Source organism: Aspergillus neoniger, assembly GCF_003184625.1.
Source record: "Aspergillus neoniger CBS 115656 unplaced genomic scaffold BO87scaffold_58, whole genome shotgun sequence".
NCBI classification, from domain to species: domain Eukaryota; kingdom Fungi; phylum Ascomycota; class Eurotiomycetes; order Eurotiales; family Aspergillaceae; genus Aspergillus; species Aspergillus neoniger.
In genome coordinates this window covers 37,841-58,263 of record NW_020291186.1, presented here as the reverse complement: position 1 = coordinate 58,263, position 20,423 = coordinate 37,841, and the positions used below count along the sequence as shown (strand labels likewise).

At 50.9% G+C, this 20,423-nt stretch overlaps 7 protein-coding genes across 7 annotated transcripts; 5 read left to right on the top strand and 2 right to left on the bottom strand.

Moving 5' to 3' along the window:
- The first annotated feature begins 577 nt into the window (after positions 1-577).
- BO87DRAFT_381023 (O-acetylhomoserine aminocarboxypropyltransferase/cysteine synthase family protein) lies at positions 578-2,737 on the top strand. The gene is made up of 6 exons (XM_025624429.1): positions 578-876; positions 945-999; positions 1,062-1,145; positions 1,227-1,586; positions 1,660-2,228; positions 2,296-2,737. Exons 1-6 carry the CDS (start codon positions 827-829, stop codon positions 2,477-2,479), a joined length of 1,302 nt encoding a protein of 433 aa, XP_025474328.1. The 5' UTR covers positions 578-826; the 3' UTR covers positions 2,480-2,737.
- Positions 2,738-3,589: 852 nt separating this feature from the next.
- BO87DRAFT_202952 (Nrd1 complex RNA-binding subunit) lies at positions 3,590-6,914 on the bottom strand. The gene is made up of 8 exons (XM_025618561.1): positions 6,638-6,914; positions 6,307-6,552; positions 5,923-6,025; positions 4,729-5,775; positions 4,606-4,639; positions 4,377-4,545; positions 4,117-4,321; positions 3,590-4,049 (listed from the first exon to the last, which is right to left on the bottom strand). Exons 1-8 carry the CDS (start codon positions 6,755-6,757, stop codon positions 3,748-3,750), a joined length of 2,226 nt encoding a protein of 741 aa, XP_025474327.1. The 5' UTR covers positions 6,758-6,914; the 3' UTR covers positions 3,590-3,747.
- Positions 6,915-8,704: 1,790 nt separating this feature from the next.
- cit1 (citrate (Si)-synthase CIT1) lies at positions 8,705-10,513 on the top strand (the record flags this gene model as incomplete). The annotated part of the gene is made up of 7 exons (XM_025627574.1): positions 8,705-8,824; positions 8,889-8,953; positions 9,025-9,109; positions 9,167-9,214; positions 9,269-9,885; positions 9,960-10,260; positions 10,325-10,513. The coding sequence occupies 7 exons, from the start codon at positions 8,705-8,707 to the stop codon at positions 10,511-10,513; spliced, it is 1,425 nt and encodes a 474-aa protein (XP_025474326.1).
- A 780-nt stretch (positions 10,514-11,293) lies between these two features.
- Positions 11,294-11,828, top strand: BO87DRAFT_321224 (uncharacterized protein; the record flags this gene model as incomplete). Its single annotated transcript, XM_025619923.1, has 2 exons — positions 11,294-11,482; positions 11,556-11,828. The coding sequence occupies 2 exons, from the start codon at positions 11,294-11,296 to the stop codon at positions 11,826-11,828; spliced, it is 462 nt and encodes a 153-aa protein (XP_025474325.1).
- A 134-nt stretch (positions 11,829-11,962) lies between these two features.
- Positions 11,963-14,005, top strand: BO87DRAFT_381018 (putative mitochondrial DNA replication protein (Yhm2)). The gene is made up of 6 exons (XM_025624428.1): positions 11,963-12,407; positions 12,480-12,504; positions 12,570-12,588; positions 12,646-12,742; positions 12,820-13,492; positions 13,634-14,005. Exons 1-6 carry the CDS (start codon positions 12,326-12,328, stop codon positions 13,686-13,688), a joined length of 951 nt encoding a protein of 316 aa, XP_025474324.1. The 5' UTR covers positions 11,963-12,325; the 3' UTR covers positions 13,689-14,005.
- Positions 14,006-15,599: 1,594 nt separating this feature from the next.
- On the bottom strand, positions 15,600-17,694 carry BO87DRAFT_345892 (ubiquinol--cytochrome-c reductase subunit 2). Its single transcript, XM_025620881.1, has 4 exons — positions 17,268-17,694; positions 16,999-17,173; positions 16,072-16,913; positions 15,600-15,991 (listed from the first exon to the last, which is right to left on the bottom strand). Exons 1-4 carry the CDS (start codon positions 17,532-17,534, stop codon positions 15,896-15,898), a joined length of 1,380 nt encoding a protein of 459 aa, XP_025474323.1. The 5' UTR covers positions 17,535-17,694; the 3' UTR covers positions 15,600-15,895.
- A 279-nt stretch (positions 17,695-17,973) lies between these two features.
- BO87DRAFT_381016 (putative DNA directed RNA polymerase III subunit Rpc82) lies at positions 17,974-20,375 on the top strand. Its single transcript, XM_025624427.1, has 4 exons — positions 17,974-18,051; positions 18,124-18,180; positions 18,295-19,113; positions 19,175-20,375. The coding sequence occupies exons 1-4, from the start codon at positions 18,040-18,042 to the stop codon at positions 20,171-20,173; spliced, it is 1,887 nt and encodes a 628-aa protein (XP_025474322.1). The 5' UTR covers positions 17,974-18,039; the 3' UTR covers positions 20,174-20,375.
- The last annotated feature ends 48 nt before the right edge of the window (positions 20,376-20,423 follow it).

Below are 20,423 nucleotides of genomic sequence, written 5' to 3'. Positions count from 1 at the left end.
CTTATAGGCAGCAACTACGTACCATGATTAGTGCTAGTATAGTGTATATGAGGGCTAGGAGACGGAGATCCCCCGCGTTGGCTGTGTTGTTAAAAATGACGCAAATACTAAGATTCTTGTACAATGTATCCATTTATATCATCGTCCTGGGCCCAATATTATAAAATTTTAAGTAATATACAAGGTACAATTTCCCCTCCCAGGAATCGATCTATAGGTAGTAAGTAGATAGCTATGTCCACAGGGCAGATTGACTGAGCCTGCATGCAGTTGTTGGAAAGATTTTGGGGCGGAGAAATCAGGCACGACCGGTTCAATATGTGGGCCTTTCGCTTTTAGCGCCCGGATGAGCCAAGTGAGAGTGTATACACTCTTAATAAATACTATAGGAGATCCCACTATACAAAGTCGTACTCCATGTGAAATCAAGATACTATATTGATTGCATGTTAGTATTTACTAGATAGACATGCAGGAGCAGAACTTAGGACCATCCAGACTACTAGTACCATGGCGCATCTGATCAGGACCGAGTACTACTAGATACTAAATGGCTGGGATTCGTCGCCTCCACCGCCTTTTCTCTTTTCCTCCTTTGTTCTTGCTCCATCGAATCACGCCATCGTCGTCGCCAATTGCTTAGTCGTCGGTAGATCTACCACAATGCGAGCATGTGTCGTTTCCATGTCACTACCTGTTCCCATTATACTTCTCCCACCTTCTCCCACCTCAGCCAATTTGTCCCCTCATTGTCCTCCCTGTTTAATCCTTGGTTTACTTGAGAGTATACAAGCTGAAGGATAGCGTCCCATTGAATAGCAGCAACATGTCCGAATCTAAGCAGCCCCATTTCGAAACTTTACAGCTTCATGCGGGGTATGTGCATACCGACCCCTCCATCGACCTGTCACACCAGATCCTCGCCCTGACATTTCTCTATCAAGTCATGAACCAGATTCTGAGACCCATTCGCGAGCAGTACCAATTTATGCAACCACGGTAAGCCAATATCTTCAAGATCTGGTATCATGTGCAGTCGATTCTGATCAGGTCTCTGTTAGTCCTACACCTTCAATGACTCCGCACATGGCGCCAGACTCTTTGGTCTCAAAGAGTTTGGCAACATCTATAGTCGGATTATGAACGTGAGTCTAGTCTTTACTCCCCTCATAAGCATTGCATCAATTGCTAGTTCTAGTATCAACTAACCTAGAAGAAATAAACAGCCCACTGTAGATGTCTTCGAGAAACGTATCGCTGCCCTTGAAGGTGGTGTCGCAGCCGTCGCCGCCTCTTCGGGTCAATCTGCGCAGTTCATGGCCATATCTGCCCTTGCCCATGCTGGCGATAATATCGTGTCCACCAGTAACCTGTACGGTGGCACTTATAACCAATTCAAAGTTTTATTCCCTCGATTGGGAATTACAACCAAGTTCGTCCAGGGAGACAGCCCGGAGGCCATAGCTGCAGCCATTGACGACCGTACGAAGGCTGTTTACGTTGAAACTATCGGGAACCCCCGCTATAATGTACCCGATTTCGAAGCCATCGCCAAGGTAGCCCACGAAAAGGGCGTGCCCCTAGTGGTAAGTGTATATTTTAGGGCCCTCGTATAAATTCGTCAAGAGGATTTGCAACTTATATTAGGGTGCTATATAGGTCGACAATACATTCGGCGCCGGCGGCTATTATTGCCGTCCCATTGAGCACGGCGCCGACATTATTGTACACAGCGCCACCAAGTGGATTGGAGGTCACGGCACCACTGTTGCTGGTGTAGTTGTTGACAGTGGAAAGTTTGACTGGGGAAAGAATGCAGCACGCTTCCCACAATTTGTTGAACCTTCCGAAGGCTACCATGGCTTGAAGTTCTGGGAAACCTTTGGTCCCCTTGCTTTTGCCATTCGGGTGCGAGTGGAGATATTGAGAGATCTTGGATCAGCTCTGAACCCTTTTGCTGCGCAACAGCTTCTCCTCGGCATCGAGACCTTGAGTTTACGTGCCGAGAGACATGCAAGCAATGCTATAATACTGGCCAATTGGCTTCGCAAGAATGAAAACGTCTCTTGGGTCTCATACCCAGGATTGGAGGACCACCCGAGCCATGAGACGGCGAAGCGCTATCTCAAGCATGGCTTTGGTGGCGTTCTTTCTTTTGGGGTCAAGGGAGGTGCTGCCGCTGGCAGTCAAGTGGTTGACGGCTTTAAGCTGATCAGTAATCTCGCAAAGTAAGTCCATCTGCGGTGGGGGCTGGACTCATCTGAAAGCTTCGGCTGCTAATCATGTCTTCTACAGTGTTGGGGATATGAAGACCCTCGCTATTCACCCTTGGTCCACGACTCATGAACAGCTTACCGTGCAGGAACGCATTGACTCTGGAGTCACTGAGGATGGAATCCGCATCTCGGTGGGTACTGAGCATATCGATGATATCATTGCCGACTTTGAGCAGTCGTTCAAGGCTGCTAGTGCTCTATGAACTGTGCTTTCACTGGTGAAAATTTGAACTCTTGAAGTCAGGCTGGGGAGGCAGTGGCTGGTTCTGCGCTTATTTCATAGGGACTTGGGGATTGGGTCGAATCAGACACCAGAACGCAGACCCCTAAGCGACAACGCGCATGGGCAGGCACTGAGAAATCCCATTGCACAGGCGGGAACAGACACTTTCACGTACTATTCTGACGATATCGAGATGATACCAATATGAAGCATCTGGTTTTCAATAGCGAGCAGGCCCTTCGTAGATTTCCAATGAAATACTCAAATCAAGATAGTAAAGGAAAAAGACAATGTCTAGATGGAGCGCCTGCATCACAGTTTACTACAAGGCTGAGTTATAGACTACGGGCAAGCAGACACTGGATGGGTAAGATAAGAACCCAGCATCTAATACGTAGCGACCATTCATCATATACTAGCTCGTAATTTTGCTTCCCAAATGACTACAGAAGCAGCGAGCAGCGCGTACCAAGTGCCCAAGAACGTTGATGCCTACGATATTATACAAGAAAAGCGATAGATCCGATCTCAGAACTTATGAATTCAGGTAAATAAGTGGGAGGTCAATTATGCACAGGAAGCGAAGAAGGAAAAGAGTTGGAAACGCAGGTGCAGAAGAGACACACGAGAAGCGGTTATCAGCCAACTAGCAATTCGTTTAATAGAAGGAAAAGCGCAAGGAGGAAAACATGGAAAATGTAATACATCACATCACAAGAGCCACCCTTTCCCGGGTAGAGATGAGCGGGTTGCGAATACAGGTAGATAGAGAAGACAAGAAGCAAAAAAAAAAAAAAAAAGGTAGAAGAAAAACAGATCAGGTAAACTTAGACGCTGAATGGTTCAGTAAGTGTTCGAGCCAGCGAACTTCGGTCCACTCACTTCTCCAACAAGCGCTGTGTGTCGAGACGTCTGTTTATGCGAAGAATTGAAGCAACAAAGACATAGGGGGGATACATTGTGGAGCCACATGGGAGATGCCGTGCTCTTGACCCGCCTTGAGAACGCCCACTCATAAAGCGTATGCCTTCCGCTGAACAATGAATACGAAAGCGCCAACGCCGATTATTTTTGGGGGTGTGCGGAAACAGATTTACATGAGAACGTTGCAGAGTAGAAAGTAGGAGAAAAGAGATAGAGAGACAAATGGGAAGAAGAGACGAAGAGAAAATAGTGGTATCAAAACAAGGGAAGAACGAGATGATGGAGAGCAGGGGCTAATCGTCGTTGGAATAGCATGCTTCATAGCTAATTGCTTCCTTGGCCTGGAGGAGGCGGCTGTGCCGCACCGCCAGATCCAGCTTGTGCTCCTCCCATCATAAAGCCGGGAGGGAACATGGGCATGCCGGGGAATGAGAAGCCGAAGCCAGGCACTGCAGGCGGGACACCGACATTGTTGGCATTAGGTATCTCGCGCTCCACCGAGCCACCCATGCCCATCCCGTTGGCAGGTCCATCGCGCTCCGGCCGACGGAATCGGTCCTGCTGCGTGCGGGAAGAGACAGGTCCACGCTTGCCGCCAGTGTCGGTAGCAATCCTTCTGCTGATAGCTGTTGCAGATCATTAGCTTCATGGTAAACAAAAAACAAGCTTTAAATAGACTTGGTGCTAACAAACCTTTGGAGGATACACCAGCGCCAATCTCAATGTCGGGCTCCTCGACGACCATTCCGGACTCGATGGTCCTTCCGCCAGTGCCGCCATATTCGGCGGTGAGCATCCATTTCCGATCAGCCTCCGTTAGTCTTTCAATCGGAATCACACTGATGCCTGTTTGGTAATCGCTGCAGTCACGAGGACCGAATCCCACACCCCATCGAGTCTATGATATGAGTTAGCTGAGAAAGAACATGACGGGAAAAAAGTTGAGAGCTTACCCTGAGCTGCATGTCACCGGACTTGTAGGATTCCATGCCATCCCGTGCCATGACGGCATCCTGACGGCTGATCATCTTGATGAAAGCATGACGCTTGTCAATGTTGACGATGCACGTCTGGACGATGCCAAACTTGCTAAAGAGAGAGCGGAGATGCGCCTCGGAAGACCTAAGCGTATGTTAATACATAGTCCAGTAGTTACTTGAGCGTATGGGAGAAAAAACGTACGTAACACCACCGACGAAAAGAGTACGACTCAGGACTATACAACGGCCAGTTAGCAATCACGAACTTTGTTTTTGCCTGATTGGCTTCTGGAAGGGGATAAGATAAGTATGGGCAGAAACCAACCTTTAATGTTCCCTTGGCCAATGGAGTAATCCCACTCGATGAACTTGGGGCCTGGGGGAGGCAGGGTAGGATCCTTGCGAGGAGGAGAAGGAGTGCGACGACGGCGTCCAGGAGGGCTGCGCTGGCGATACTCATTTCCTCTGCGACCGCGCGGGTCTCCACCACGACGTCCCGGGGAGTCGCCATGGTACTCACCATAGACAGGGCTGTCACGACGACGAGGAGGGGAGGCTTCACGACGTCTGTCCCAACCGGGGGAGCGAGAACGGCGGCGGTACTGACCAGGAGGGGAGCGCATGTAATCGCGATCACGCTCACGGTCCCGGTCAAATTCACGTGACTGGGAGTCGGGCCGAGCGCCCCAAGCGTTGGCAACGGGCTGACCGGGCAGATTGAAAGGCGGAGGAGCCTGACCGGCGGTCATTCCACCCATACCGGCGGCATTGGACAGGCTGAGAATCTGCAGGGCTGTGGCCCACTGCTCTTGAGGAATGCCTTGGGCAGCCAGCAATTGCAGGAGCTGGAGCTGCTGCTGCAGTGCATCAGGCCCGATCGGGGCAGTCGGCTGAGCCGGAGCTGCAGTCGCCTGCGGCAGTAGCGCGGCCAGTGGGTTTTGCGCTGCTGCCAACGGGTTGGGGGTGTGGTTCTGGCTCTGGGTCTGCGGCGGCGGCGGCACCAATGCCGGGTTTTGAGCAACGCTACTCAATCCCGCGAACGGGGTCGCCATGCTTCCAGCAGCATACGGGTTTACACCAGCCTGTCCATTCGGGCCCTGTGAAGCCTGGTCTACGGATGATGACGCGGGCTGCGGAACCGTGCTTTGCTGGGTCAGAGCATTAAGAGGGTTAGTCTGTGCCGCCACGGCCGGGGCTGCGGGGGCGGTTGTGTTCTGCTTGGCCATGTCGGCCAGGGCCTTTAGAATACTGGAGGTGTCTGGCGCCTGTTGAGCAGAAGTGGTCGAAGGCACACCGTTAAGCGGCTGCTGTTGACCTCCCAGCGGCATGTAGTTGGGTGCTGGCGAGCCTTCCGGGGTAGTGGATTCCACATCTAGACAGCAGATAAAAGAAGAACGATTAGAGACTATACCAGGACAATTTTCCGAGTCAAGTGAAGACAGGCGGTTCTAGAGGGCCGCTCGGCTTGACCACGCCGAGATACAAGGAAGCATCAGCTGGAGGGGATAATATTGCTTACTTTGTGATGGGGGTGCGTTTAACTTCTCCTTGAACGAGGCAAGCATGGGAGCAGGGAAAGTATAGCCCCGTTCCCAAATGTCGACCAGTTTCTTGATTTTTTCCTGTAAGGAGAGGCGGACGTATACGTAAGTTGGACTATTCGTCACCAGACAACGATAGAAGAGAAAAACGAGGCAGAGAGGGGGGAAGGGAGCACAGCGGCCACGAATACTATGCATGGCAGCTTGGGCTATACAGCAGGAGATACGGATATCAACTCTTAAAGCAGGCCACCACCAAGGGTTTCTTCAAAGCAAACCCCGGCTTCCTATCGGCCATATGCTTGCCCGCGGCCACTGTGAATGTTTGATGATATAATATGCGTATTGCATCTAGAGCGTACCTTTTGATCTTCAGGAGCGTTGTTTATGATGTCCGTCATGAGGACAGGTAGTAATTCGGTCACTCTGTTGACACCAGCGGCGAAAGTACCATCGGGAGCAGCACTACCGGATGGCTGTCCTGCCTTGCGCGCTGCTTCTACCCATTGTCGAGTTACAGAGTCTACGACATAGAGTACGCCCAATTTGTGTGTTCCTGGTGCCTTCTTGAAGTGTGTATAGATCTTCTGGATGAGAACGGATTCATTCTGTGACAAGAGAAGAACCATGAATTAGCATGAGATTCTATTGATGAAGCGTTTTGATGATAATGGCGGAAGTGGAAAGTAATACCTGAACGTTTGCCGTGCAAAGCGATGTAATACTGTTGATCTTAGAGCCTGAGACACCCGGGGGCTTGAGTGCCAGCATAGACTGGAGGTAGTTATCCAGTTCTGCTACAGCAGACGACATGGTGGACGAGATTTTTGGGTGTTGACTCGAATCCAGTACGGGGAGAACAGGATACACGCAACAGGTTTCTGTTTAGACTATCGCTTTTCAAGTATATGGTAAACGCGACCGGATAGTACCAAGTTCCCAATGAGCTGTTACTACTGGGAGATCCAGCGCAGCTAAGGTGGCGGTGATGCTTAAGAGAGGAATATCAGCAACCTGCAGGGTCGTGGCCTCCCAAATATGATGGAAAAGTGATTTCCTAAGCGGACTTCTGGTCGTGTCACTACAGACTCCACGAGCGTACTCTGGTGACCAGGGGGGCCTTCCGCCTACAGCTGGAGCACAGCCAAGCGATGCTGTCCAGGGCCTTGCAACTCGCGAACGAGTACGTGTACAGAGTACGACCTAAAAAAAAAGCGAAGAGCTGAGCGCAACAAAAAAGATGCAAAGGCGGATATTACAGAGTTGCCGACTTTGCTGCAGAAAAGAGTGGGGGATGAGAAACGGTGCAGAAGAGATGAAGAAAGAATAGAAAGGGAGTTGAAAGGGAAGGGATTTCGTAGAAGGTAGTAAAGGTGGTCAGTCAGGTGAGGAGAAAAATCAGCATATATCTGCGCTAGGCTCGAACGGGCAGCAACACCTAAAAACAAGTGAGTGAGCCGGGTATGCCCAGCCATTTTTCTTTTTCTTTTGCCTCAGGCTGCCATGTCTGCATAGTAACACGTGATTTGCATTTTTTGAACGAGATATGCAATCCTTACATAAGTCCCGCCAAAGCATGAAACAAGTGCATGAGTCGCAGTTCGGTGAGTCGAATGAGGTAATGCGCTCGGCTTCCCCATCATGTTAGGTAACCGATTTTCTACACAACAAATGAAGACCGTCCCACCGTTTGAGAAACCTTACAGAGTACTCCATTAACCCCTGGAAACATTTACAACAGAGACACTTATCAAGTAGTTAACCATGAGAAGTCTGTTCTTAGTTCTTACAGGCTAGGACTCAGGAATTTGGATACTTTCCCTTACTGCTTACTTCACTTTCCAACCGCAATTACGAGTATCCTCCACAGTTTGTACTAGTACCCCTTGTGACCATGCAAATCTTCAATCATGAGTAACAAAGGTCTGAACTTATATATGTCGAGCAAGGTGTGTAAGGTAATACCACTACATACTTGTATTGTTGTTATGGCTGGGGAAATCCGTGCCCATGGAAACTCAATGGGTGGGCAAAATTGTGGATGAGATGGCGACTGCCGACGTCACTAGCCATGGACCAACAGCTCTACTGTGGCACTCCGTTTACGGATGAGACGGCGCCGATGATCGTCACAATAATAGTAGCCCGAGGCGGCATTACAGTGCCTATATCTATAGTCCAACACATGCATGGTTGACCGTTCGATCACAATTGACAGCTCTGGGCTTTGCTTTTGAACGGACACGCATAAGCTCGAGCAGGTATGAAAGAATGACATGGGTAGAACTCTAAAGGTTGTAATAGTAAATACATAGCGTAAAGGTACACACAGACCAAGAAACAAAACGCAAGGAAAGAGAGGATTTTACTCCGGACTCCGTTCCGTACAACGGAATCAAGCGGGTAAGGGTCACCACCAAAACATGATGGATCCTTCTGATTGCCGCTGAAAAGCGCGCCGAAATCCTGGCTCAGACTCGGGATATCGGCCGGGTTGAGACTAGTGTGACCGTAACATACAGCCGCCCACCATTACCACACGGCGTTGCCGTGCGTTACCGTACAGTCCGCGTACCGGCTGTATTAGTACGGCCAGATGGAAAAAAAGGGCCGCGCAAAAGAGCTTCTCCATAACTTGGGAACACCGTGCGGCCCATCTTCCTTTTTCTTTTCTCCTACCGTGTCCTGATATACCCTCTTTCTCTCCTCTCTTTCTTTCCTTCCAACCACTCAACTTACTGCAAGTTGTTCACATTCGCCATGGCTTCCACCTTGAGACTGGGCACCTCTGCTCTCCGTTCCTCCTCCATTGCCGCTAAGCCGGTTGTTCAGTCTGCTGCCTTCAATGGCCTGCGCTGCTACTCTACCGGCAAGGCCAAGGTTCGTTCTACCTCGATAACAATCATTCCTCGAATATTCATACTGATGCTTCTCTGGTTTATAGTCCTTGAAGGAGACTTTCGCTGAGAAGCTCCCTGCCGAGCTCGAGAAGGTCAAGAAGCTCCGCAAGTACGCACAGCTCCCCGTCCGACCCTTTTCTCTACAGCAGGCCTTGTTAACCAGTCAATCAATGTTTGTAGGGAGCACGGCAGCAAGGTCATCGGCGAGGTCACTCTTGACCAGGCCTATGGTGGTGCCCGTGGTGTTAAGTGCCTCGTGTGGGAGGTATGATGAGGACCTGGTCAATAAATCTTGAGGAGACTGTCTAACTGACTTCGATAGGGTTCCGTCCTCGACTCTGAGGAGGGTATCCGTTTCCGTGGCCGTACCGTAAGTTGCGAACAACCGAAGAACTATTCGAAATTTATACTGACAGTACTTTAGATCCCCGAGTGCCAGGAGCTCCTCCCCAAGGCTCCCGGTGGTCAGGAGCCTCTTCCTGAGGGTCTCTTCTGGCTCCTCTTGACTGGCGAGATCCCTACTGAGCAGCAGGTCCGCGACCTGTCTGCTGAGTGGGCTGCCCGCTCCGACCTCCCCAAGTTCATTGAGGAGCTCATCGACCGCTGCCCCAGCACCCTGCACCCCATGTCCCAGTTCTCTCTGGCCGTCACCGCTCTTGAGCACGAGTCTGCCTTCGCCAAGGCCTATGCCAAGGGTATCAACAAGAAGGACTACTGGAACTACACCTTCGAGGACTCCATGGACCTCATTGCCAAGCTGCCCACCATCGCTGCCAAGATCTACCGCAACGTCTTCAAGGATGGCAAGGTCGCTCCTATCCAGAAGGACAAGGATTACTCCTACAACTTGGCCAACCAGCTCGGCTACGGCGACAACAACGACTTCGTTGAGCTCATGCGTCTTTACCTGACCATCCACTCCGACCACGAGGGTGGCAACGTCAGTGCTCATACCACCCACCTTGTTGGTAGCGCTCTGAGCTCCCCCATGCTCTCTCTTGCCGCTGGTCTGAACGGTCTGGCTGGTCCTCTCCACGGATTGTAAGTTTCAAATTCTTCGATTTCCCTCAAAATGAAGCGATCTCGCTAATGTTTCCTTTTTTCCAATCACATAGGGCCAACCAGGAAGTCCTTAACTGGCTCACCAAGATGAAGGCCGCCATTGGTAACGACCTCAGCGACGAGGCCATCAAGAACTACCTCTGGTCCACCCTGAACGCCGGCCAGGTCGTTCCCGGATACGGTCACGCCGTCCTTCGTAAGACCGACCCCCGCTACGTGTCTCAGCGCGAGTTCGCTCTTCGCAAGCTGCCCGATGACCCCATGTTCAAGCTGGTCAGCCAGGTCTACAAGATCGCTCCTGGTGTCCTGACCGAGCACGGCAAGACCAAGAACCCCTACCCCAACGTCGATGCTGTAAGTTGCCTCGTGAACCTGCGCTTCAGTTGCATGCGCGACCAGTGTACTGACCGATATGTAGCACTCTGGTGTCCTCCTCCAGTACTACGGCCTGACTGAGGCCAACTACTACACCGTCCTCTTCGGTGTTTCCCGTGCTCTGGGTGTCCTTCCCCAGCTGATCATCGACCGTGCCCTTGGTGCCCCCATTGAGCGCCCCAAGTCCTACAGCACTGAGGCTTTCGCCAAGCTTGTTGGTGCTAAGCTGTAAATGAGTTTGGGATGACATGAAAATCGGAGGTGATTCTTATTTCTTTTTACGATAAACACAGCATCTTGTATTATGCCTACCCTGTTCTGGTTTAGTATTTTTGTGACTGGGGACGATTTTTAAAGTGTTGGGGTTTGTTCGATTAAATGTATGATAGGACACGGTTCGAGCGGGCCTTGTAACAAACAGCACTTGAGAAATTCCAAGTCAATCGTCTTCTGATTCTTATTTCGTATTAGACCCCGGGACAGTGTATCGCGGAGTGACAGACCAACAAGCGTAAGGGGGGGGCGGAGAGGGGCAAGCTGACATTGCAAGTCGGATGCCGAAGATAAGAATCAGGTAGGGAGAGGCCAAGAGGAGTGGGATCGGCGCGGTCGAGAAACATACGTGATTAGTGCCACCAGTGTCGAGCTGGCTGCAGGTCTGCATATCGGTCAAATCATAGGCCGAAGGTGAAAAAGCTCCGCGGACTGATCGTCGAACAACATAGCCAGTCAGGCAGCAGGGTAAATTGAAGATGCATCGGGTTTCAATCAGGGTTCGGAGAATGATTTGGACCTTTACATTGACTTATTTAGATACTTTATTCAGCCAACGCTAACTGCAGAAGTTCGGGGCGCCATTGGTGACCTCCGGAGCACTCCATCGTTCAAGCGGAACAATACGAGCTACGGACCGTGAGTGAGGTAAGCCAGACTGGAAGTCAGATCAGAAGGACTAGATAGTCCTATGAATGAATGGTCTACTCCGGGAATATCTAAAGGAATGATGAGTATGATGAGTACTCCGTATGAGACAAGCATATACATAGTAACTACTACTACGGGCGCCGTAGTCCGGGCGTATTCAGAGATCCTGGCGGATCCTCCTTCTGATCCTCCCATGATCGTGGTTGCTATGGGGGGAGGGCGGAAGGAAGGGGACTACTCCGTACTCCGGGCTACCTCTCTCCCTTTTTGGTGCCAAGTAGGTTAGTAGCAGAATCTAGATGTGATTATTATTATTGTAGGAGGTAGATAGATACTCCATAGATAGATAGTTTGGGACTACTATCATTCCAGGGCCAGCTGGACGTGGGTCCCCCCGATCGACCCTCTCAACCGTTTCGGAAAATGAATGCAGCTCCAGGGTGTTTGTTGGGGGGGAGCCCGGTTTGCTCCGGGCCTCAACTGAAGCCCTCGGCTGTGGCTCACCGCCGGGCCCGAAGCAGGCTAGTGGCCGCTGTGCCTTGATCAGGTTTAGCGCCATCCCCAATCGGCCGATGGCGGGCGGTGATTGGATCTCATTGGGTTCCTGGTTGTTGCGGTGGTGAGTGTGCTCATTACTACGGAGTACTCCTTGGTACGGAGTGCTTGGATGCGCCCACGCCAGACAAAAAAAGCAACTCTTTGACCTGCAATTGGGAGAAAAAACCACCATCTGAATCGATAGGTACGTATGCTCTACCTGGAAGGCCGTCCCACCCCCTCGTTGATCCTTCTTATAATTTCCCTTTTTCCTCTTTTTTCTCCTTCATCTTCTTCCCTCATCTTCATTCATACATACATACTGCTGCTTCCACCGTACATATACTCGATACCCTTCCCCGGAGCTACCTGCTTACTTGGCCTGTCCTCCTCATCAGTGTCACCTACCTCCGAACTCACCTTCTTCCATCCACAAACAACCAAAACCAACTTCGTTTCTGGTCGTTCGTCCTTGACGTTTCCGACCCGCAGACTACCCTCCGATTCTTCGTGATCCCTTAAGGCGACGAAGCCCCCAGATTTCCCTTGGTCAGGGCCCCTTTCAGCGCTCCCAAGGTCAGATATGTCTACCGCTACTGCCGCGACGGCCGCCACTGGCCAGAAACAGCTCGAAAAGAAGCCCGTGAAGTTCAGCAATCTGCTACGTACGTAATATCTGCTACAACCCCGGACGATTAGTGTTTTGAAGGAAATTGGTTCTGATGGCATTGCTACAGTGGGTGCTGGATTGAACCTCTTTGAGTATGTTTTCCCTTCTCACCCGCTTCTTCCAGCGCACCGTGTGTTTCATAACTAACATAGAATAGGGTCACCACTTTGGGTCAGGTACGAAGCAATAACCGAAGCGGCGATTGTCGGCTTATGCTAACTCCGTTTCAATAGCCGCTGGAAGTGATCAAGACGACCATGGCTGCAAACCGGGGCGATAGCTTCGCTGGTGCTATGGGTCGAATTTGGGGCCGTGGCGGGATCCTCGGTTGTAAGTGCTCTTTCCTCCGCTTTCGCTTTTCCGACTAGTGTGGGGTAGTATTGTCTGACACTCGTCATTTACTGTAGATTATCAAGGTCTCATTCCGTGGGCCTGGATTGAGGCCTCCACTAAGGGCGCCGTCCTCCTCTTCGTCGCATCGGAGGCGGAGTTCCGTGCCAAGGTGCTTGGTGCGCCCGACTTCGCCGCCGGTATCGCTGGAGGTATGGTCGGTGGTATCGCACAGGCATACGCGACCATGGGTTTCTGTACCTGCATGAAGACCGTCGAGATCACCAAGCACAAGATGGCCGCCCAGGGCGTCAAGCCCCCCAGCACCTTCGCGACTTTCATGGATATCTACCGCAAGGAGGGCATTCGTGGTATCAACCGTGGTGTCAACGCCGTTGCCATTCGCCAGACCACCAACTGGGGATCCCGCTTCGGTTTCTCTCGCCTGGCTGAATCCGCTATTCGCAAGGTCACCAACAAGGATGAGGGTCAGAAGCTCAACGCGTTTGAGAAGATCCTGGCTTCCGGTCTCGGTGGTGGTCTCTCTGCCTGGAACCAGCCCATTGAGGTGATCCGTGTCGAGATGCAGAGCAAGACTGATGACCCCAACCGCCCCAAGAACCTCACCGTGGGCAAGGCCGCCAAGTACATCTACGACCAGAACGGCATCAAGGGATTGTACCGGGGTGTGGCTCCCCGTGTGGGTCTGGGAATCTGGCAGACCGTCTGCATGGTGGCACTTGGTGACATGTAAGTGGAACAAACTTTCCCCTCTCTTGCATTATCAATACCCCGGGCGGAGCACTTCCTACGGGGGTGGCGCCCCGATCTTCATGTGATAACCGAGGAGTGAACTGGAGCTAACGTGTGGGTCTCCGTTACCCCGAACAGGGCCAAGGAAGCAGTCGAAAAACTGACGGGCGACAAAGTCACCGCTAAGCACTAGAGAAGGTTTGAGATACCCTTCTGCCATGCGCGGTCTCGGTCGGAGGAGCGGATGCTAGATAATCTTACCCATACGGTGTGGAACTTGCTCGGTCCGTAGCTAGCTATGCATAGGTGCCGACGAGCATGCCGCAAGAAAGTCTTATGAAACCAAAACTACCTTAGCATAATAATGTTAATATATTCCATATACCATTAGGCCATCTTTGACCATACGTTGACTTTCCATCGGGAGAAACACATGCACAATTGCCTACCTGTGTTCTGACGCCGTTCGTTTGTTTGTTTGTTTGTTATGCATTTTCCCAATTTATCAAATCCATATATCCCGTGTTACCGAGGAAGAACAGAGTGGAATAAATACACAGTAGAGCCAGCCACCACATACCTAGGTAGATTCACAAGCTCGCTACTATCTACTCCGGCGTAAATGCCCGTCCTGCCTACTCTCGGCTGAGGTATGACAGTCTCTAGTCAGCCAACGGCCCCTTCGGGAATGAGGGCAAGCCCGGGCCTCTCTCCCCTTCCCACACGGCTATCTTAACACAGTCTTAAATGAAAGTGACAATCAATCAATCCGTCCGTCCGTCATCTGTCATATTGCACGGGTTTAATCTCTTCCAAAACCCGAATTCCAGGGCCGGCTGGCTGACACTCACAGCCTTACCATCCGATCATCTTACTAGAATATAGTATAGTATAGTATAGTATAGACTAGTATGTATGTAAACCAAATACGGACCTTACCCCCCTCCTCCTCCTCCTCCTCCTCCTCCTCCTTCTAAAACCAAAAATTTCCGATATCGCATATATTAATATAGGCTAGTATAGTATATGTATGTACTTTTGTTCGAATGATTGTACTCTTTATTTTTCTTGGTGAACCCTCTACGGTAACTATTCTCCGAGCATCCCAGTCATGGCTTGCATATGATTATGATGGCGTGTCTCACTAAATCATGTACTGTCTAGTACTACTACTGCATATGTATGCGGGCATCCCTGTTCTAATTTGGGTCAGGTGATTGACGGCATTATGGGTGTTGTAAGCACGTGTGTCTTAGCAGTTCAGTTGAATGCCCATATCTATGGTATCTATCTATTCATTTGTCGATGTGCGTTTTGATCGGCTGTATCTGTGTGGATTGTGTGTGTAGAAATACTAGTAGTAAACAGTGCCGGTGAATTCTAGGACGAGTCGATGGTTTTATGTACAGTACATTCTTTTTATATGAAGGAATCATCTATAAGTGCCTGTCTTTTATTGGGTGGTTGCGGGTTATTTCATTGTGAAGGAGTCGTGAATGTGAAAGTAAAAGAGGAAGACGGGTGACCTTGATATTTTCGTGGTAGGGCAGTCGGGAGTTGATAAGTACTTAGTACATCAGTACTGGTAATTAGTATTAGCAGACAGGTAGGTAAGACTGGTAATATAGCATTACTATGCATATGCTGGCCCATTATAATAGCATTGATACTATTTCTGTGTTGATATTGATAGTAGTAGAGTACTAGTATAATATATATTCACTATAAGTTACATCATTGAGTTAGAAGCGGAAGGTGCCGCAGTCGAATAGTATTACACTCTATTGATAATGTCCACAAGAATGACTTCAATTAGCATTTTTTGCCTATCGATTGGTCACAAACTTGTTGAGACGGTTTTTTGGGGGGCATGCTTTGTGTATCGGGGTGTCGGGTTTCATTTCAACGCTGAGTATCATGTGGTGTAGAATTGATATGAGATGGTTATTACTTAGCTGCTACTGAATGAAAATGGTGTAGTACTACTATAGATATATATATACTGGGGGTTATGGTTCCATGATGGTGTAGTACCAATACCATATTAGACGTGCTTAATACTACTAAGGCTGATAAAATATATATATCCCTCCGTTTATCGGATATATAGCAACAGCAAGGAGGAACAGGGAAATCATATACCAGAGAAATCAAATTCGATACATTTTGCAAATTGTGTTTTCCAAAACTATTCACAGTAAGTTACTGCAAGCAGCCTACATCGCAGCGAGAGAGGTATTGAACAAAGATGGGTTAAGGTACAATTGTATTACAGACACACAACTACAGCCACATCACAAAAGAGAATATCTGCGGAAAGGTCGATCTAGACACATGATAAAAAATAGAGGGGGTGTTCGGTTTTTTCCAAAGCCAGTCTAATATGTATTGTATACATGTTTAAACAGTCAGACCAAGGTCCTCGCTGTAGGGGAGCTGGAAGAGGTCTCCAACAGTGGCGACGGAGGCCTTGCCAGACAGGAAGGACTTGGCAACCTGTGTGTAAAACGTTAGCCGTTGCTCCCCAAAATAATTATTGCCGCAGAAAACCAGAGGAGGTGAACTGATAAACTTACATCCTGGACCTGAGCCTCAGTGACGGCATCAATGCTCTGAGCAACCTCACCAATCTGGTAAGGCTTGCTGCCGTTGATGAGAGCGGAACCGGTAGCCTCGACACCAGTCTCAAGGGTCTGGGCGGACTCGAGAGCGCGGAACTTGGCGAGGGCAACGGCCTTCTTGATCTCCTCGGCGGCAACCTCACCGGCGGCAACCTTCTTGAGAAGGTCGACGGCGTTCTTACCAACAGAAGTGATCTGGTCGGCCTTACCGGAGAGAGCAATGGTGAAGAGACCAGCATCCGAGTAGGTCAGGTTCTGGGTCGAGGCACGGACCTGGGAGAAGCCCTGGGTGGCCTGGGCGAGGAGGGAGAAACCGGGGGTCCACTTGATGGAGGACTCACCACCCAGGAGGGCAGCGAGGACGGAGGCCTCGGGCTTGTAGGCAGCGGTTCCGAAGGCACCGGAGCCAGGGAAGGCAATCACAAGGGCGTTACCGGCCTTGGTGGAGACACGCTGCTCACCACCGTAGTACTTGGAGGCAGCGCTCTGGAGCTGGGCACCGCTGGGGACGGCCTTGAAGAAGTCACCAACCCACTTGGAGACGTCGGCGGAGCTGGCACCGCTGCCAACAAGAGCGATGTTGGACTTGGCAAAGGCCTGCTGAGCGTACTCAGCCAGAGCCTCAGCGGAGAGGTACTTCTCGAGGGGAACGGTGGTCGAGGGGGTGATGCTCTCACCCAGGCCACGGTGGAAGGCGACGGCGTGAGCGGCATCGACAGCGAGGGCCTCGGGGTTGGCGGCAAGGGCCTGTTGTCTGTACTTGAGGGTCTTGAGGACAACCTCGCTCAACTCGTGGGCTGAGAAGCCGAATTAGACAGGTTCGTCTGACATTTGGAGGAGGGGGAAGGGGTGGCGGCATATTCCGGTTGTCTCCTTACTCACCTGCAAACTTGGTCTGAGAAGCAACCTCGGCGAGAAGTTCAGCGAAGTAGGGGAGATCGCCAGAAAGGAACTTGGCCTTGAGGACGACGTTCTCGCGAGAGTGTGTAGAGGAAACTTCACCGCCCAGCAGTTCGACTTCCCGATTGATCCGCAGTGCCGAGCGCTTCAGCGTAGACTGTTACATTGATAAGAAGAATTGGTTAGCAATTGCCTTAGAAAATAGTGTAGTAGAGAGCGTGGATGTCGGATTGAAGCCAGGAAGGACGAACCTTGAAAGCGAACTGTTCGAGGGCATCGGAGAAGCCAGGGACGGGCTGGTAACGGGGACCAGCCTTTGCAACCAGAGCAAGGGTGCTGGTAGGGCCAGCAACTTCCCGGTTGGCGACCTTCACACCAGCAGACTCAGAGACATCGTACTGGAGACCAGGAGTGGCAGCAGAGGCCATGCCCCGACGGCTGCTGGCGCCAGCAGCAGAGCACTGCTTCTGGAGCGCACGGGGCGCATTCCGGCTGAAAGTAGACCGCGACAGCATCATCGCATGTGTGAGAGGGATAGAGGAGGGCGAGGAGAATGGTTAGCCGAGAAGCTCGACAGCAATTGGGAGGGTTGAGAGGAGTGGGAGCAGGGGAAGGCTGCTGGCGGTCGTTGGGCGGATCAGAAACGATGTCTGAAAAGCTTCAAGATGCCGGCTGGTCTTGATTACTCGCCCCGTGATTGGCCCGAAATGCGAGTGCGGGCGGAACCGGCTTTTCCTCGTCCTCCGGGTCACCTGATTTCTTATGTGAGCAGTTGTCCTGTGCAAAGTAGTAATAACTTAATGCCTCAGGCTGAAAATAACCATGACATTTTGCAGATCACGCTTTCTCTCCTTCTCCGATTGCCGAAAAAAAGTATCCCCAATCTTGATCATCGTTGCTCCGGCTTCTCCATTTCGCGCCTGTCGTTCCTTTCTTGCACTTTACCTCATGCGATTCCCTCGGTGACCTTCCCCTCACTTCTAGAGAATTGAAGCTTTTCGCATTCTCTAGAAGCCATCCATCATGACTTCCCAAGTATGCGATCAATTCCCCTCCCCTCTCTTCCCGCCCCTCATCTTTAACCACTGCTAATGGTCCGAGTAACAGTACGCGGCAGAGCTATGTGCGCTCTTGGTCGAGGATAATTTTGGGGAGCTTTTTGCGGTATGCTCGCTTTTGCTCACTTGGTAACCCGCTGCATCCATGAAAAACCATATAGTCGGTGTCAATTTGCGGGCCACATCGAGCAACAGGCTGACCGTCATCTGTCTTCGCCAGCGTATCTTCTCAACCCTCCAGCGCTATGACCGGCTCTCATTACCGCGACTAAAGTTCTATTCGCGCCTCTCCGATCGTCAACTTCGTCATGGACTTTCCGCCATGATTCAACACCACCTGGTGTATCATTACACTTCTTACGACGATGGCGTTACCTATTACGAACCAAACCTCCAGGCTGCATATTATCTTGTTCGCTCTGGCAAGATCCTGGAGTTCATTGAAGAAAGGCTTGGAAAGTATGCGGCTACCCTTATGGAAACCATTATGTATCTCGGACACGCACAAGTCGGCCACCTCGAAACCATCCCGGAACTACAACCCGCACCACCTAAAGCGAATGGCGTGAAACAGGAAACCGAAGGTGGAGAGACCGAAGAACAGATGAATGGCGATGATGAGCACACCTCCGAACAGCCGGCGCTATTACATCCTACCCTGAAAATCCTGGCTTCCCACGGTTATATCTTTCGTGTGCGCGATGCGCAATTCCAAAGCTACGCTGACAACGCCCTGGATGCGGAACGTGCCATTAAGTCGCGACCTGATGTCAAGCAGCTAAAGGGTAAGAAGCTGGACGAAACAGTCCTGGAAGGGACTCTTACTCTTTTGAAGGAAAGACTCGATGGGGACCTTACCCGCGGGCTCATGCATAACGGGTTACCCCGGGGCGCGAAGAGGAGGCATGGTGCCGGGTCTGCGGATGCTTCAAACAAAAAGGCACGGATGGACTACGCCAATGCTGATGAGGATGATGATGAAGAGGAGGAGAATGAATGGTCGGATGACGAGATGGGTGGGGATACCACTCCCATGGAGGTGAGACGCTGCATAAAACTCTCATATATATCCGCTTGACTGATGGTTTTGTTCAATATAGTTGGCTACTGTTGTCCGCGTGAACTATGAGAAACTCGACGTTGCTCTTCGGAACCGACGGTTTTTGGATCTTGCGGAGATGAACTCATCGCCAGCAACCGCACAGGTCTACGAGGGCCTCCTACGACGCATAGAATACCAAACCAAGCAATGCCGAGATAGTGCTGAGATACCGCGCGAAGGAGAGGAAGGCGAGCAATACTCTGTCCCCATCGCTCTTAGTGCGGTGACAGAAGAAGTCGACCCGCAGTTGGACCTTGCAGGCTCTATAGGTCCGATGGAGATACCACAGGCCATCAACAAACGTGGGAAACGGCCTTTGGAGGACAGTGTCAATGGAACCGACCGTGAAGGATCAGAAGCCCCCAGCCGCACCTACGAGGTAGACCAACACCTTTCTCTACTCTCGCAGCCCCCCTACAACCTCACATCTAAGCGCCTACTTTCCGGACTCATTACCTGGACCGTCGAATTCCGACACCTAGCGCGCAAGCTCCGCCACCTAGAACTGGAACGGATGATCGAAGCCCGCTACGGCGACGTCGCTTTACGAGTGATCCGCGTACTGCACGCCAAGGGCAAGCTCGACGAGAAGCGCCTACAGGAAATCAGTCTTCTCCCCTTCAAAGACTTGCGTCAAGTCCTCGCTAGCATGCAGTCCGGTGGATTCGTGGATCTGCAAGAAGTCCCCCGAGACGCACAGCGACAGCCCTCTCGTACGATCTACCTCTGGTACTATGATCCGGACCGCATCCGGAGCAGCATTCTGGAGGACACGTACAAGGCTATGTCAAGATGTATGCAACGCCTGCGCTTCGAGCGGAACCGACTCAAGGAGTTCTTGGAGAAGACGGAGCGGAGTGACGTAAAGGGCAATGAGGAACGCTATCTATCTCAGGCTGAGTTGACCCTGTTGGAGCAGTGGAAGGCTAAAGAGGCCTTGTTGCTTGGAGAAGTGGCCCGGTTGGATGAGATGGTTGCGGTCATGCGAGACTACTGATTGGAATGATCGATTGCATCCCCGTTTCTTCTTCTATGATCAAGGAATATGACGTTTGGAACGATTCCACATATCAATGCTGTATGTCTCAGGCATGCATATTATATTATATACATCTAGATGAGTTGCCATAGGCAGTCTGCATCCAAAGCCTTTGCTGGCTTTTGCCTACGTCAATGTATACTATCAATACCAAAGTAACCTCCATACCCAATCGTATTTCACGAAAATACCGAGAAGTTGCGTTCTA